Source organism: Oncorhynchus mykiss, chromosome 3 (genome assembly GCF_013265735.2).
Source record: "Oncorhynchus mykiss isolate Arlee chromosome 3, USDA_OmykA_1.1, whole genome shotgun sequence".
Taxonomy (NCBI): domain Eukaryota; kingdom Metazoa; phylum Chordata; class Actinopteri; order Salmoniformes; family Salmonidae; genus Oncorhynchus; species Oncorhynchus mykiss.
The window spans coordinates 11,479,371-11,495,674 of record NC_048567.1 but is presented as its reverse complement, the minus strand read 5'-3'; the positions used below and the strand labels follow the sequence as shown (position 1 = coordinate 11,495,674).

Genomic DNA, 16,304 nt, shown 5'->3' with positions numbered 1-16,304 from the left:
TGTATTATTGACTGTATGTTTTGTTTATTCCATGTGTAACTCTGTGTTGTTGTATGTGTCGAATTGCTACACTTTATCTTGGCCAGGTCGCAGTTGCAAATGAGAACTTGTTCTCAACTAGCCTACCTGGTTAAATAAAGGTGAAATAAAATGTTTAAAAAATTAAATTATTAACTTGTATTAGCTAACACAACGTACCTTTGGGGCGGCAGGGTAGCCTAGTGGTTAGAGCGTTGGACTAGTAACTGGAAGGTTGCAAGTTCAAACCCCCGAGCTGACAAAGTACAAATCTGTCGTTCTGCCCCTGAACACTGTTTCTTATTTTCCTCATTGAAAATAAGAATTTGTTCTTAACTGACTTGCCTAGTTAAATAAAGGTAAAAAAAATAAATTAAAAATTAAAAATTGGAACACAGGAGTGATGGTTGCTGATAATGGGCCTCTGTACGCCTATGTAGATATTCCATAAAATCTGCCGTTTCCAGCTGCAATAGTCATTTACAACATTAACAATATCTACACTGTATTTCTGATCAATTTGATGTGATTTTAATGGACAAAAAATGTGCATTTCTTTAAAAAACAAGGACATTTCTAAGTGATCCCAAACTTTTGAACGGTAGTGTGTATACTCGTAATAAGACAAAGCAATTGGCCTATTAAAATGTTTATCTGTCTCCATAAAGATAATTAGCAATATGCAAGAGACTATGGTTGAGTTACACTAATAGACAATGAATAATAAACATCTGAGTTGTTTGGACTCAAAACCTGAGTTGTTGACCAATAGTATTACTGTAAAGTTAACCTCCAATCAGATGTCAGACCTACATGATGTAACCTCTCAGAGGTGTGACAATGGGGGTTGGCAAGACCAACACAGAGAATGCTGAATTCCGAAGATAACACATAGCAAATTATTGCATACAGCTGATAAGAAGAGCCACTTCTGGGGCTTCCCTGCAACAGCAGCAAGGCAAGATGAGACTTCAGAGGAGACTCACCAATGACAGCATAGCCCCCGGGGAGGATGCGATAAACTATCCCATCAAACAGGATACCGTTTGGGAAGAGAGTGGCCATGATCTCCCTACCAGACGCCCAAATGCTGCCCCTGGGGGAGAGGGATTTATAGGCAATACATGGATTTATAAAAGGTTATTCTATAAGTCATGAACATAAACTCTAATAAGCTCAATAATGCTCTCTGACCTCTCCAGCCATGAACTGGCCGAATCCAGGAGGAAAGGTCAGGGTGGCGATGACAAACGTCACTGCACCTGAGTAGATCAACCGACTGAACACACACAATCGCACAAACACACACGCATGCGCACAAACACACACACACAACACACAATATTATTAAACAACTGGGATACTCAGCCTTTATAACAAACCACAATGTCATTACTTAAATGTGAAGCATTTTAGGGTAATAACGTAAATTGTCAGGAATCTCATCCCAGTTCATTGTCTGGCTGTCAGGCTGTTGAGTTCATGGCAGGACACCTCTACTGCTCTGCCCCTCCTAATGTGTGAGCTCAATGTACCTTGACTGGTGAGTCAATGGCTAAGTGAATGTGTCTAACTGGGTGAATGGCTGGCTGTTAAGCCCTGCTTGTCTGGGTCAATGTCGTGTAACAGATTACTTTGGAAGAAGAGGCTACCCAAATGAAACTCATCTGGAATGGAATGTGGAAAGTGTCAGGGATCTGGGTAATAGTGTCTGCTAAGCATTACAATTGTGAAGACATTTGAGTGAGTGTAACAGTGTGTGTGTACTGTGTGTATGTACTGTGTGTACATATTGTGTGTATGTACTGTGTGTATGTACTGTGTGTACGTATTGTGTGTATGTACTGTGTGTATGTACTGTGTGTACGTATTGTGTGTACGTAATGGGTGTATGTACTGTGTGTATGTACTGTGTGTATGTACTGTGTGTGTGTACTGTTTGTGTGTACTGTTTGTGTGTACTGTGTGTATGTACTGTGTGTATGTACTGTGTGTATGTACTGTTTGTGTGTATGTACTGTGTGTATGTACTGTGTGTGTGTACTGTGTGTGTGTACTGTGTGTATGTACTGTGTGTGTGTACTGTGTGTGTGTACTGTGTGTGTGTGTACTGTGTGTATGTACTGTGTGTATGTACTGTGTGTATGTACTGTGTGTGTGTACTGTGTGTGTGTACTGTGTGTATGTACTGTGTGTATGTACTGTGTGTATGTACTGTGTGTGTGTACTGTGTGTGTACTGTGTGTATGTACTGTGTGTATGTACTGTGTGTGTGTACTGTGTGTGTGTACTGTGTGTGTGTGTACTGTGTGTATGTACTGTGTGTATGTACTGTGTGTGTGTACTGTGTGTGTGTACTGTGTGTGTGTACTGTGTGTGTGTACTGTGTGTGTGTGTACTGTGTGTGTGTGTACTGTGTGTGTGTGTGTACTGTGTGTGTGTGTACTGTGTGTATGTACTATGTGTATGTACTGTGTGTGTGTACTGTGTGTGTGAACTGTGTGTATGTACTGTGTGTATGTACTGTGTGTATGTACTGTGTGTGTGTACTGTTTGTGTGTACTGTTTGTGTGTACTGTGTGTATGTACTGTGTGTATGTACTGTGTGTATGTACTGTGTGTGTGTACTGTTTGTGTGTACTGTGTGTATGTACTGTGTGTGTGTACTGTGTGTATGTACTGGGTGTATGTACTGTGTGTATGTACTGTGTGTGTGTACTGTTTGTGTGAACTGTGTGTATGTACTGTGTGTGTGTACTGTGTGTGTGTACTGTGTGTGTGTGTACTGTGTGTGTGTGTGTACTGTGTGTGTGTGTACTGTGTGTATGTACTGTGTGTATGTACTGTGTGTATGTACTGTGTGTGTGTGTACTGTGTGTGTGTACTGTGTGTGTGTACTGTGTGTGTGTGTACTGTGTGTGTGTGTGTACTGTGTGTGTGTGTACTGTGTGTATGTACTATGTGTATGTACTGTGTGTGTGTACTGTGTGTGTGAACTGTGTGTATGTACTGTGTGTATGTACTGTGTGTGTGTACTATGTGTATGTATGCGAGTGCGTGCGTGCGTGATGTCTCATTGCTTGGTCAGAAAGCGCGTGAGAGACGTCTGTCTCCTCATCACTAGAACCACCTGTCTGTTCAGGTAGACAAAGAAGGCCCCCAGGAACCCACAGGAGATTCTACAACAGACAGACAGGGGACAGAGAGTCAGGGACCTACAGGAGATTCTACAACAGACAGACAGGGGACAGAGAGTCAGGAACCCACAGGGGATTCTACAACAGACAGACAGGGGACAGAGAGTCAGGAACCTACAGGAAATTCTACAACAGACAGACAGGGGACAGAGAGTCAGGAACCCACAGGAGATTCTACAACAGGGAGTCAGGAAGACACACACAATCCCATTGATCCCCACACCATCACTAAGTGAGTGCAGTTCAGTTGAAGACTGTAGGGTCTAAAGGGGGTGTGTAGAATGTTTACTAAGCGCTCTCACCCAATGATAGCGAAGGCTGGGAGCTCCTGCAGGTCAAAGGGAAAATCCATCCGGAAGTTGGTCCGGAAAAGAGCTGTGATGGTGACTGTGACAGGGACAGCGAGAGAGTGAAACTGATCCTATTCTAAAACACCTGGCATGAATAAACATATGACATCATCATGAGAGGGAAGGTGTACAGTGGGATTCAGTTGTTTTGCTTACCAGCAAAATGAGTGAATCAGAGACATGACTGTCGGCAAGATGAATGGAGAATATAAAATACAATATTTGAAATGTGTTTCCATGCTATGCTAAGGCTATCAAAGCACTGTAGATTACTGTTACAGGAAGGGGAGAGGGGGGGTTAGAGGGACAGAGATAAAGGGATGTAGAGAGAGATAGAGAGGGTTAGAGGGACAGAGAGGGATGTAGAGAGAGATATAGGGGGTTAGAGGGACAGAGAGGGATGTAGAGAGAGATAGAGGGGGTTAGATGGAGATAAAGGGATGTAGAGAGAGATAGAGAGGGTTAGAGGGACAGAGAGGGATGTAGAGAGAGATAGAGGGGGTTAGAGGGAGAGAGAGGGATGTAGAGAGAGATATAGGGGGTTAGATGGAGAGAGAGGGATGTAGAGAGAGATATAGGGGGTTAGAGGGAGAGAAAGGGATGTAGAGAGAGATAGAGGGGGTTAGAGGGAGAGAGAGAGAGGGGGGGATGTAGAGAGAGATATAGGGAGTTAGAGGGAGAGAAAGGGATGTAGAGAGAGATAGAATGGGTTAGAGGGAGAGAAAGGGATGTAGAGAGAGATATAGGGGGTTAGAGGGAGAGAGAGAGATATAGGGGGTTAGAGGCAGAGAGGGATGTAGAGAGAGATAGAGGGGGTTAGAGGGAGAGAGAGGGATGTAGAGAGAGATATAGGGGGTTAGAGGGAGAGAAAGGGATGTAGAGAGAGATAGAGGGGGTTAGAGGGAGAGAGAGAGAGAGGGGGGTGTAGAGAGAGATATAGGGAGTTAGAGGGAGAGAAAGGGATGTAGAGAGAGAGAATGGGTTAGAGGGAGAGAGAGATGTAGAGAGAGATATAGGGGGTTAGAGGGAGAGAGAGAGAGATATGGGGGGGTTAGAGGGAGAGAGAGGGATGTAGAGAGAGAGGGGGTTAGAGGGAGAGAGAGGGATGTAGAGAGAGATATAGGGGGTTAGAGGGAGAGAGAGAGGGGGATGTAGAGAAAGATATAGGGGGTTAGCGGGAGAGAGAGGGATGTAGAGAGAGATATAGGGGGTTAGAGGGAGAGAGAGAGGGGGATGTAGAGAGAGATATAGTGGGTTAGAGGGAGAGAGAGGGATGTAGAGAGAGAGGGGGTTCGAGGGAGAGAGAGAGGGGGATGTAGAGAAAGATATATGGGGTTAGAGGGAGAGAGAGGGATGTAGAGAGAGATATAGGGGGTTAGAGGGAGAGAGAGGGATGTAGAGAGATATAGGGGGTTAGAGGGAGAGAGAGAGGGGGATGTAGAGAAAGATATAGGGGGTTAGAGGGAGAGAGAGAGGGGGATGTAGAGAGAGATATAGGGGGTTAGAGGGAGAGAGAGAGGGGGATGTAGGGAGAGATATAGGGGGTTAGAGAGAGATGTAGAGAGAGATATAGGGGGTTAGAGGGAGAGAGAGAGATATATAGGGGGTTAGAGGCAGAGAGAGAGAAAGAGGGGGATGTAGAGAGAGATATGGGGGGTTAGAGGGAGAGAGAGGGATGTAGAGAGAGAGGGGGTTAGAGGGAGAGAGAGGGATGTAGAGAGAGATAGAGGGGGTTAGAGGGAGAGAGAGAGGGGGATGTATATATAGGGGGTTAGAGGGAGAGAGAGGAATGTATGTGGAGAGAGAGGAATGTATGTAGAGAGAGAGGGAGTTAGAGGGAGAGAGAGGGATGTAGAGAGAAATATAGGGGGTTAGAGGGAGAGAGAGAAGGGGATGTAGAGAGAGATATAGGGGTTAGAGGGAGAGAGAGGGATGTAGAGAGAGATATAGGGGGTTAGAGGGAGAGAGAGAGGGGGATGTAGAGAGAGATATAGGGGGTTAGAGGGAGAGAGAGAGGGGGATGTAGAGAAAGATATAGGGGGTTAGAGGGAGAGAGAGGGATGTAGAGAGAGATATAGGGGGTTAGAGGGAGAGAGAGAGGGGGATGTATTTGACCTACCTAGGGGTTAGGGACAGGGGCTGACTTGGAATTGGGTAGTAGGCCTAAATTGATGTCAAATACCTCATGATATTGCTCATCTGTTTTTATCCTGTCTTGTATGGCCATCTAGTGAGGGAACCTGGTCTGCTACAGCCACATTGGATTATGGGGACTAGTCATGTACCTTGTAAGCTCTTGGCACTGGTGTAGTCCATGCTCCAGCTGACCAGGGCCATAGTGAGGCCCAGCAGCACCAGGAAGATCCAGTCCTCCCCCAGCTTGGTCACGATGTACCGCTGTATACGAGCCACACAGTCTGGACCAACACAATAAGTTATATTACTGTATGTGTTTAGGCCTCAAAATAACTTTTACCGGGGGTTATTTACAGTGATGTAGCTAGAACTAGTCCTTGTCTCTCACCTTGGCATTTGGAGTAGGGGCGGGGCTTCTTTGTGGAGGAGGTGTGGCTGACATATGACTCCATGGTGAAGGTGTTGTTGGCCACGCCCCCGTCTGGCATTGACCATGTTGTTTTCTGCTTTCTCCATTGTCTCTCTGTCAGCAGCCGTGTGGCTGGGAACAACCGAGTTGTTCCCTGTACTCCCCGTAGAGCTGGGCAGAGGAAAGACTACATTACCCAGGAAGCAATGTTGAATCTACATTATATTACCCAGCTGTCCCATGGACCTGGACAGAGCAGGATACTACATATAATTACCAAGATCAATAGATCTTACCAGAGATAGAGCAACGACTATATAGTATTACCCAGAAACCCTTGCAGTTTCCTGGACAGAGCAGACTTCATTACCCAGAAAGCCTTCTAGTTGTCTTCATTACCAAGAGGCTCGCTAGAATCAGAGGAAATTAAAAGGGGGATCATAAATCGGAGCAGTAGAGAAAACTGAATCCGGCACAGTGGGATAGCTGGAGATAACGAGGTAGAGAGGGAATGTGCGGCGTATCTGTAAGGGATACACACCAACCTGAATACCCTGCCGCAGGCCAGAAATAGACAAAATGGGCCAAGAGATCGGAAAAACCAGAAATAGACAAAACGGGCCAAGAGATCGGAAAAAACTGAAATAGACAAAACGGGCCAAGAGATCGGGAAAAATCCCTCCCTGAGTGGAAGCTGGACAGGAGCCAGGTTGCCAGAGGAAGAGATCCCAGGAAGACAGAACATGCCACACCTTCCTCTTCAAAGAAAGAAAGAAAGAAAGAAAGAAAGAAAGAAAGAAAGAAAGAAAGAAAGAAAGAAAGAAAGAAAGAAAGAAAGAAAGAAAGAAAGAAAGAAAGAAAGAAAGAAAGAAAGAAAGAAAGAAAGAAAGAAAGAAAGAAAGAAAGAAAGAACGAACGAACGAACGAAAGAACGAAAGAACGAAAGAACGAAAGAACGAAAGAAAGAAAAGACAGACAGACAGACAGACAGACAGACGGGTAGAGAGAGACTCACAGAGTGAGTGAGAGAGACTCACAGAGTGAGTGAGAGCTGCTAACAGATTCAGAGAGTGAAGGGCAGGGTAACATTCAGAGTTAATTAAAAAATACTAATAACCACAGATTCCTGGGTCCCTGGTGAGTGTGTGTCTGTGTGGTGCCTCATGTCCTAATATCTGTGTCTGTCCGTCAGTGACTGGGTCAGATTATATTATTAACCTTGTGTCCCAAGACAGGGCTATATTGTCAGGGCTGACCACACATGCACACAACTAACTAGGGACCCCTCGCAGGGAATGGAAGTAGTAGTGATTTAATAATATTTAATAACAATATTATTAAATAATAATAAGTCATATTTCATATTGTACTTTGACGATGTCAGATATGGAAACTAGTTTGTGACTGACAGTACAAATATAATATATCAAATCAAATGTTATTTGTTACATATGCCGAATACAACAAGACCTTACCTTGAAGTGCTTACTAACAAGCCCTTAACCAACAATGCAGCTCAAGAAATAGAGATACTAAATAAACGAAAGCAAAACAAATTCTAATCAATCAAAAAGTAACAAAATAAATGTACATAACAATAGTGAGGCTATATATAGTGGGTACCGGTCCGAGTCAATGTGCAGGGGTACAGGTGTGCCGAGGTAATTTGTAAAGTGACTATGCATTGATAATAAACAGCGAGTAGCAGCAGTGTAAAAACAAACGGAGGGGGAGGTCAATTTAAATAGTCCAGGTGGCTATTTGATTAGTTGTTCAGCAGTCTTATGGCTTGGAGATAGAAGCTGTTAATGAGCATTTTGGTCCTAGACTTAACGCTCCGGTACCACTTGGAACTCCAAGTGGTTCCTCTGGTTGCACATGTGACATGCTAGTAGAAATGAGGTAAAACGGATTTAAGTTTGCTTCTCTTAAAGTCCCTGGCCACTAGCAGCACCTCTTCTGAGCATGTTCTTGTTGTATAAGGCTTATGGCCTTATACAGCTGGTTGAGTGCGGTCTTAGAGCCAGCATCGATTTGTGGTGGTAAATAGACGGCTACAAAAAAAACAGATGAGAACTCTTGTCGTGGGATTATCAGAATTTGTTGGTAACATATGTAAAGATGTTTTATATTTATCAAATGTGTGTAAGTTAATTCTCATCAGAATGGTATTTTTGTATAATACTGTGGCCAGGTTGCAGTTATCTGTTCTATGTCAAAACTAAGTTGCATGGGCCGGAGAGAGGGGAGAGGTCAAAGTATCATCGTGTGTAAACATGTATTTTGCTCCACTGTGTGTGTGCCAGTTCACTCCCTAGTTTTCCCATCGGAGAAGGCAGTGTCTGGAATCATTCTCCTCTCCGTGAGCTTGTCCAGGATTGGTTGTATTTAGAGTTGGTTGCATCTAAATTACAATTTGATATATGCCTGTTTATATGGAGGGTTGGTTTATGGTTCTGGGGTTTGAGTAAGGAGACAAAGCTGAACGATTTATTATGTCTAAGCTGTCTTATCCTGTGTGTGTCTTTACTATAAAGGACCTCATTTACAATGTGGAAGGGGCTCTCAGATAATTCATGGTTAGACACTGAATCGATCTGAGAGTCACAGGGTTGTGATAGAGCTCATATAATTAAAGATGGACTTTGCTAACTAACTCTGACTTGTGTGTGTGGTTTGCTCCCATGATTTGGTAAATAGAGGAAATTTCCATGACACTCTCTAGGTAGATAGTCTGGTCTACAGCTTATCATGATGAATTCTACCTCAGGCAAGAAATACCTTGAGATTTCTTTCATATTAAACATCGCGGACCAGCAGTTATTGACAAATAGACACACACCCCTCCTCTTATCTCTCTCTAAGATCTGTGTAACAACCTAATTAGACCATTTGGTACAGATAGTAATATAGTATTTAACAAGATGAACATGGTGAACATGTTTAACATGGTGAAAAAGACAAATCAGGTGACCAAAACATTCCAAACGTCGGATGGATTGTCTCTCCCATGATGTGATGTTCTCATACTATAGCAAACTGACTGACTATAGCTTACTGACTTACAATAGCCTACTGACTGACTATAGCCTACCGACTGATCATAGTCTACTGACCCAGACAATAGGCTACCGACTGAATATAGCCTACTGACTCACTTAACTGTAGCCTACTGACACAGACTATAGCCAACTGACTGACTATAGCCTACTGACTGACTACAGCCTACCTTCCCAGACTACAGCCCATTGACTCAGACTATAGCATATTGACTGACTATAGTCTACTGACCAAGACCTTAGCCTACTGACCGAGACTATAGCCTACTGACTGGCAATAGCCTACTGACCCAGAGTATAGTCTACTGACTGACTATAGCCTACATACCCATACTATAGTCTACTGACCCAGACTACATCCTACTGACTCACTACAGCCTAATGACCTAGACTACAGTCTACTGACTGACTATAGCCCACTGACTGACTATAGCCTACTGACCCAGACCAAAACCTACTGACTCAGATGACAGCCTACTGACCCAGCCTACAGAATATTATAGTCTACTGATTGTCTATAGCCTACTGACTGACTACAGCCTACCTACCCAGACTACAGTCTACTGACCCAGACTATAGCCTACTGACTGGCAATAGCCTACTGACTGACTACAGCCTACTGACTGACTATAGGCTACTGACCCAGAGTATAGGCTACTGAATGACTATAGTCTACTGACTGACTATAGCCTACATACCCATACTATAGTCTACTGACCCAGACTACATCCTACTGACTCACTACAGCCTAATGACCTAGACTACAGTCTACTGACTGACTATAGCCCACTGACTGACTATAGCCTACTGACCCAGACCAAAACCTACTGACTCAGATGACAGCCTACTGACCCAGCCTACAGAATATTATAGTCTACTGATTGTCTATAGCCTACTGACTGACTACAGCCTACCTACCCAGACTACAGTCTACTGACCCAGACTACAGCCTACTGACTGACAATAGTCTACTGACCAAATATAGCCTACCGACTGACCAAAGCCTACTGACTGACTATAGCCTACTGACTGATCATAGTCTACTGACCAAGACAATAGGCTACCGACTGAATATAGCCTACTGACTCACTTGAATGTAGCCTACTGACCCAGACAATAGCCTACTGACTCAGACTATATCATACTGACCCAGACTATAGTATACGGACTGACTATAGTCTACTGACCCAGACTACAACCTACTGACTGGACTGACTATAGCCTACTGACTGAGTACAGCCTACTGACCAAGAATATAGCCCACAGATCAAGACCATAGTCTACTGACCCAGACTACAGTCTACTGACTGACTATAGCCTACTGACCCAGACTATAACCTAATGACCCAGATGACAGCCTACTGACTCAGACTATAGCATATTGACTGACTATAGTCTACTGACCAAGACCTTAGCCTACTGACCGAGACTATAGCCCACTGACTGGCAATAGTCTACTGACTGACTATAGGCTACTGACCCAGATTATAGGCTACTGACTGAGACTATAGCCTACTGACTGACTACATCCTAAGGACCCAGACTATAGCCTACTGACTAACTATAGTCTACTGACTGACTATAGGCTTTTGACCCAGAATACACCCTACTGACAGACTATGGCCTACTTGCTGACTATAGCCAACTGAATGTCTATAGTCTACTGACTGACTATAGTCTACTGACCCAGACTATAATAGCCTACTGACCCAGACTATAATAGCCTACTGACCCAGACTACAATCTACTGACTATAGTCTACTGACCCAGACTATAGCCTACTGACCCAGACTACAGCCTAGGGACCCAGACAAAAGCCTACTGACTGACTACAGTTTACTGAGCCAGACTATAGCCCAAAGACCCAGACTATAGTATACAGACTGGCCCACTGACCAAGACCATAGTCTAATGACTGACAATAGCCTACTGACTGACTATAGACTACTGACCCAGAACAAAACCTACTGACCAAGACCATAGCCCACTGACCGAGACTATAGCCTACTGACTGACTATAGCCCACTGACCCAGACTACAGCCTACTGACTATAGCATACTGACCCAGACCATAGCCTACCGACCCAGATGACAGCATACTGACCCAGACTATAGCCTATTGACTGACTATAGGCTACTGACACAGACTATAGCTAACTGACTGACTATAGCCTACTGACTGACTACAGCGTACCTACCCAGACTACAGTCTACTGACCCAGACTACAGCCTACTGACTGACTATAGCCTACTTACCCATACTATAGTCTACTGACCCAGACTACTGCCTACTGACCCAAACTACATCCTACTGACTGACTACAGCCTACTGACCTAGACTACAGTCTACTTACTGACTATAGTCTACTGACTGACTACAGCCCACTGACCCAGACTACAGCCTACTGACTGACTATAGCCTAAGGACCCAGACTATAGCCCACTGACTGACAATAGCTTACTGACCCATACTACAGCCTAAGAACCCAGACAATAGCCTACTGACTGACAATAGCCTACTGACCCAGACTACAGCCTACTGACTGACTACAGCCTACTGAATGTCTATAGTCTACTGACTGACTACTGCCTACCTACCCAGATAATAGCCTACTGACCCATACTACATCATAAGAACCCAGACTATAATATACTGATCAAGACTACAGCATACTGACCCAGACTATAGCCCACTGACCCAGACTATAGCCTACTGACCCAGACTATAGCCTACTGACTAAGACAACAGCTACTGACTGACTATGGCCTACTGACTGACAATAGGTTACGGACCCAGACTATAGGTTACGGACCCAGACTATAGGTTACTGACCCAGCCTATAGCCTACTGACTGAATATAGGCTACTGACCCAGACTACAGCCTACTGACTGACAATAGCCTACTGACTGAATATAGCCTACTGACTGACTATCGCCTACCTTCCCAGACTACAGCCTACTTTCCCAGACAATAGTCTACTTACCCAGACTATAGCCAACTGGCTGATTATAGCCTACTAACCCAGAATATAGCTTACTGACTGACTGTAGCAAATTGAACCAGAATATAGCCTACTGACTGACAATAGCCTACTGACTGACTATAGACTACTGACCCAGACTAAAGCCTGCTGACCCATACTATAGCCTACTGAATGACGATAGCCTCAAGACCCAGACTATAGCCTAAGGACCCATCCTATAGACCACTGAATGACAATAGGCTACTGACCCAGACTATAGCCTACTGACCCAGTCTATAGGACATTGACTGACTATAGTCTACTGCCCCAGACCACAGCCTGCTGACTGACTTTAGCCTACGGACCCAGACTATAGCCAAATGACCCAGACTATAGCCCACTGACCCAAACTAACGTCTACTTACTGATGATAGGTTACTGTCACACACTATAGCCTACTAACTGACTGTAGCCTACTGACCCAGAATATAGTCTACTGACTGACTATAGCCTACTGACTGACTATAGACCCAGACTACAGTCTATCGACCCAGACTATAGCCTAATTACTGACTATAGCCTACTGACCGAGACTATAGCCTCAGGATCCAGACTATAGGTTACTGTCACACACTATAGCCTACTAACTGACTGTAGCCTACTGACCCAGAATATAGTCTACTGACTGACTATAGACTACTGACTGACTAACGTCTACTGACTGACTAAAGGCCTACTGACTGAGAATGTAGGATACTGACCCAGACTATAGCCTACTGACCCAGACTTTAGCCAATTGACTGACTATAGATTACTGACCCAGACTATAGTCTTCTGACCCAAACTATGGCCTACTGACTGACTATTGCCTACTGGCCCATACTATAGCCTTTTGACTGGCTATAGCATAAGGACCCAGACTATAGTCTACTGACTGACTGTAGACTACTGACAGACCATAGCCTACTGACTGACTAACGTCTACTGACTGACTAAAGGCCTACTGACTGAGAATATAGGATACTGACCCAGACCACAGCCTACTGACCCAGACTTTAGCAAATTGACTGACTATAGCATACTGACTGACTGTGGCCTACTGACCCAGAATATAGCCTTCTGACTGACTATAACCTACTGACTGACAATAGCCTACTGACCCAGACTATAGCCTACTGACCCAGACCACAGCCTACTGACCAGGACCATAGCCTACTGACCCAGACTATAGCCTACTGACCCAGACTATAGCCTACTGACTGACTGTAGCCTCAGGATCCAGACTACAGCCTACTGACTACTATAGACTGACTACGTCCGTCCGTCCGTCCGTCCTACTGACCAGGACCATAGCCTACTGACTGACTGTAGCCTCAGGATCCAGACTACTGACAACTATAGACAGACTTTAGCCTATAGTCAGTCAGTAGGCTATGGTCCTGGTCAGTAGGACCAGTAGGCTATGGTCCTGGTCGGTCGGTCCGTCGGTCCGTGGTGCGCTCAGTCCAGTACATCACTGTGGCCAAGCTCCCTGCCATCCAGGACCTCTATATCAGGCGGTGTCAGAGGAAGAACTGAAACAATTCCATAGACTGTTCACTCTGCTACCGTCCGGCAAATGGTACTGGAGCATTGGCTCTTGGACCAATAGGCTTTGAGACAGCTTCTACCCGTGAGCCATAAGACTGCTAAATAGCCAGACTACTAAATAGTCAGTGAATAGTACCCAAACTATCTGCAATGACTATCTTGCACTGACCCTACGCACACTCACCAGGTGATATACTGTATACAAAACATATGCACACACTAACTCACACACATTACATTGACACTCCCACACATACACGCAGACCAACTCAACACAAAAACACATACATACACATTACACACACCGTTACACGGCATTTGCTGCTACTACTCTTCTTTAGTTTACACTTATCTATTCTGATGCATTCACTTTACCCCGCCTTCATGTACATACAGTTGGACGTTTACATACACTGAGGTTGGAGTCATTAAAACTTGTTTGTCAACCACTGCACAAATCTCGTTAACAAACTATAGATTCGGCAAGTCGGTTAGGACATCTACTTTGTGCATGACACAAGTAATTTTCCCAACAATTGTTTACAGATTATTTCACTTATAATTCACTGTATCACAATTCCAGTGGGTCAGAAGTTTACATACACTAAGTTGACTGACTTTAAACAGCTTGGAAAATTCCAGAAAATGATGTCATGGTTTTAGAAGCTTCTGATAGGCTAATTGACATAATTTGAGTCAATTGGAGGTATATCTGTAGATGTATTTCAAGGCCTACCTTCAAACTCAGTGCCTCTTTGTTTGACATCATGGAAAAATCAAAAGAAATCCTTCTCTCTACTGTTATTCTGACATTTCACATTCTTGAAACAGTGGTGATCCTAACTGACCTAAGACAGGGCATTTTTACAAGGATTAAATGTCAGGAATTGTGTAAACTGAGTTTAAATGTATTTGGCTAAGGTGTATGTAAACTTCTGACTTCAACTGTATCTACCTCAAATACCTCGTTCCTCTGCACATTGATCTGGTACTGGTACTCCCTGGATATAGATCCATTCTTGCATTTTATTTGATTCCTTGTGTTACTATTATTCAGTTTTTTTACTCTGCATCGTTGGGAAGGGCTCATAAGCAAACATTTCATGGTAAAGTCTACACCAGTTGTATTCAGCGCATGTAACAAATAACATCTGATTTGAAAATGATAGAAGTGGACGGATGGACAGACGGGTAGAGAGTGACGGATGCACAGACGGGTAGAGAGTGAGAGATGGACAGACGGGTAGAGTGAGGGATGGACAGACGGGTAGAGAGTGAGAGATGGACAGACGGGTAGAGAGTGAGAGATGGACAGACGGGTAGAGAGAGAGGTGTACAGACAGGTAGAGTGAGAGATGGACAGACGGGCAGAGAGTGAGAGATGGACAGACGGGCAGAGAGTGAGAGATGGACAGACGGGCAGAGAGTGAGAGGTGTACAGACGGGCAGAGTGAGAGGTGGACAGACGGGTAGAGAGTGAGAGATGGACACACGGGCAGAGAGTGAGAGGTGGACAGACGGGCAGAGAGTGAGAGGTGGACAGACAGGTAGAGAGTGAGAGATGGACAGACGGGCAGAGAGTGAGAGATGGACAGACGGGCAGAGAGTGAGAGGTGGACAGACGGGCAGAGAGTGAGAGATGTACAGACGGGCAGAGACAGAGATGGACTGCGATGGACGGACACTCGGACAGGTAGAGAGTGAGAAGTGGACAGACGGGTAGAGTGAGAGGTGGACAGACGGGTAGAGAGTGAGAGGTGGACAGACAGGCAGAGAGTGAGAAGTGGACAGACAGGCAGAGAGTGTGAGGTGTACAGACAGGCAGAGTGAGAGGTGGACAGACGGGTAGAGACAGAGATGGATTGCGACGGACGGGGTAGAGTGAGAGATGGACAGACAGACAGAGACTTACCAGGGTCTGTTGGTATCTCAGAGCCTTCCTTTGCGACACATCTGCAGCCATTGACACGCTGTCACTGACCCAAAAATAGCCCTGATGGTGGCTTCAGCATTTCCACCCGCACACTCTCAGCTAAACACACACGTCAAGAGTGTACACACTTTCTTACATATGCATTCTAACACACACAGCAGTTCAGTGCGCACACACACATTTGAGATTGATACTTGTTCAGATCCAATCTTGTTCAGTTGATCCAGAGGCGGTGTTCCCTCCACCTGTCCTGTAAGACAGTCAACAGAAAGACGTCTGTACAGAGACTCCTGGTAGTGATGAGGCAGAGACAGACGCAGCACTTTCCTTTATTAGAACAGCAGACACCTAATCACACGCACAGCAGGGCTCACGTGAACGACACCGATACTGACATACACACCTCTTGTCCCTGTGAGCAGGCCAGCCAGACCCGTGGGCCATTATATTTGTTTTTGGATGGAGTGTTCTTGTTTGGACAGTCAGGGGTGAGTGTGATGCCACCCCCCACGGGGCTGCCCCTGCAACGTGAGGGTGGGTGCACATAACACCCCCGTGACAGGTATCAACTCATCAGCCAATGATGCAAGGCTATCCCTTCGAACCCCTCACATGCTCCAAGCCCTCATCCCCCCCTGCTGTATCAAC

General features: G+C 45.0%; 1 protein-coding gene across 1 annotated transcript; it reads right to left on the bottom strand.

Moving 5' to 3' along the window:
* Window positions 1-5,842: 5,842 nt before the first annotated feature.
* Window positions 5,843-15,878, bottom strand: LOC118944450 (chloride channel protein 1-like). Its single transcript, XM_036963860.1, has 3 exons — window positions 15,636-15,878; window positions 6,090-6,281; window positions 5,843-5,982 (listed from the first exon to the last, which is right to left on the bottom strand). Exons 2-3 carry the CDS (start codon window positions 6,187-6,189, stop codon window positions 5,843-5,845), a joined length of 240 nt encoding a protein of 79 aa, XP_036819755.1. The 5' UTR covers window positions 6,190-6,281; window positions 15,636-15,878.
* Window positions 15,879-16,304: the final 426 nt, after the last annotated feature.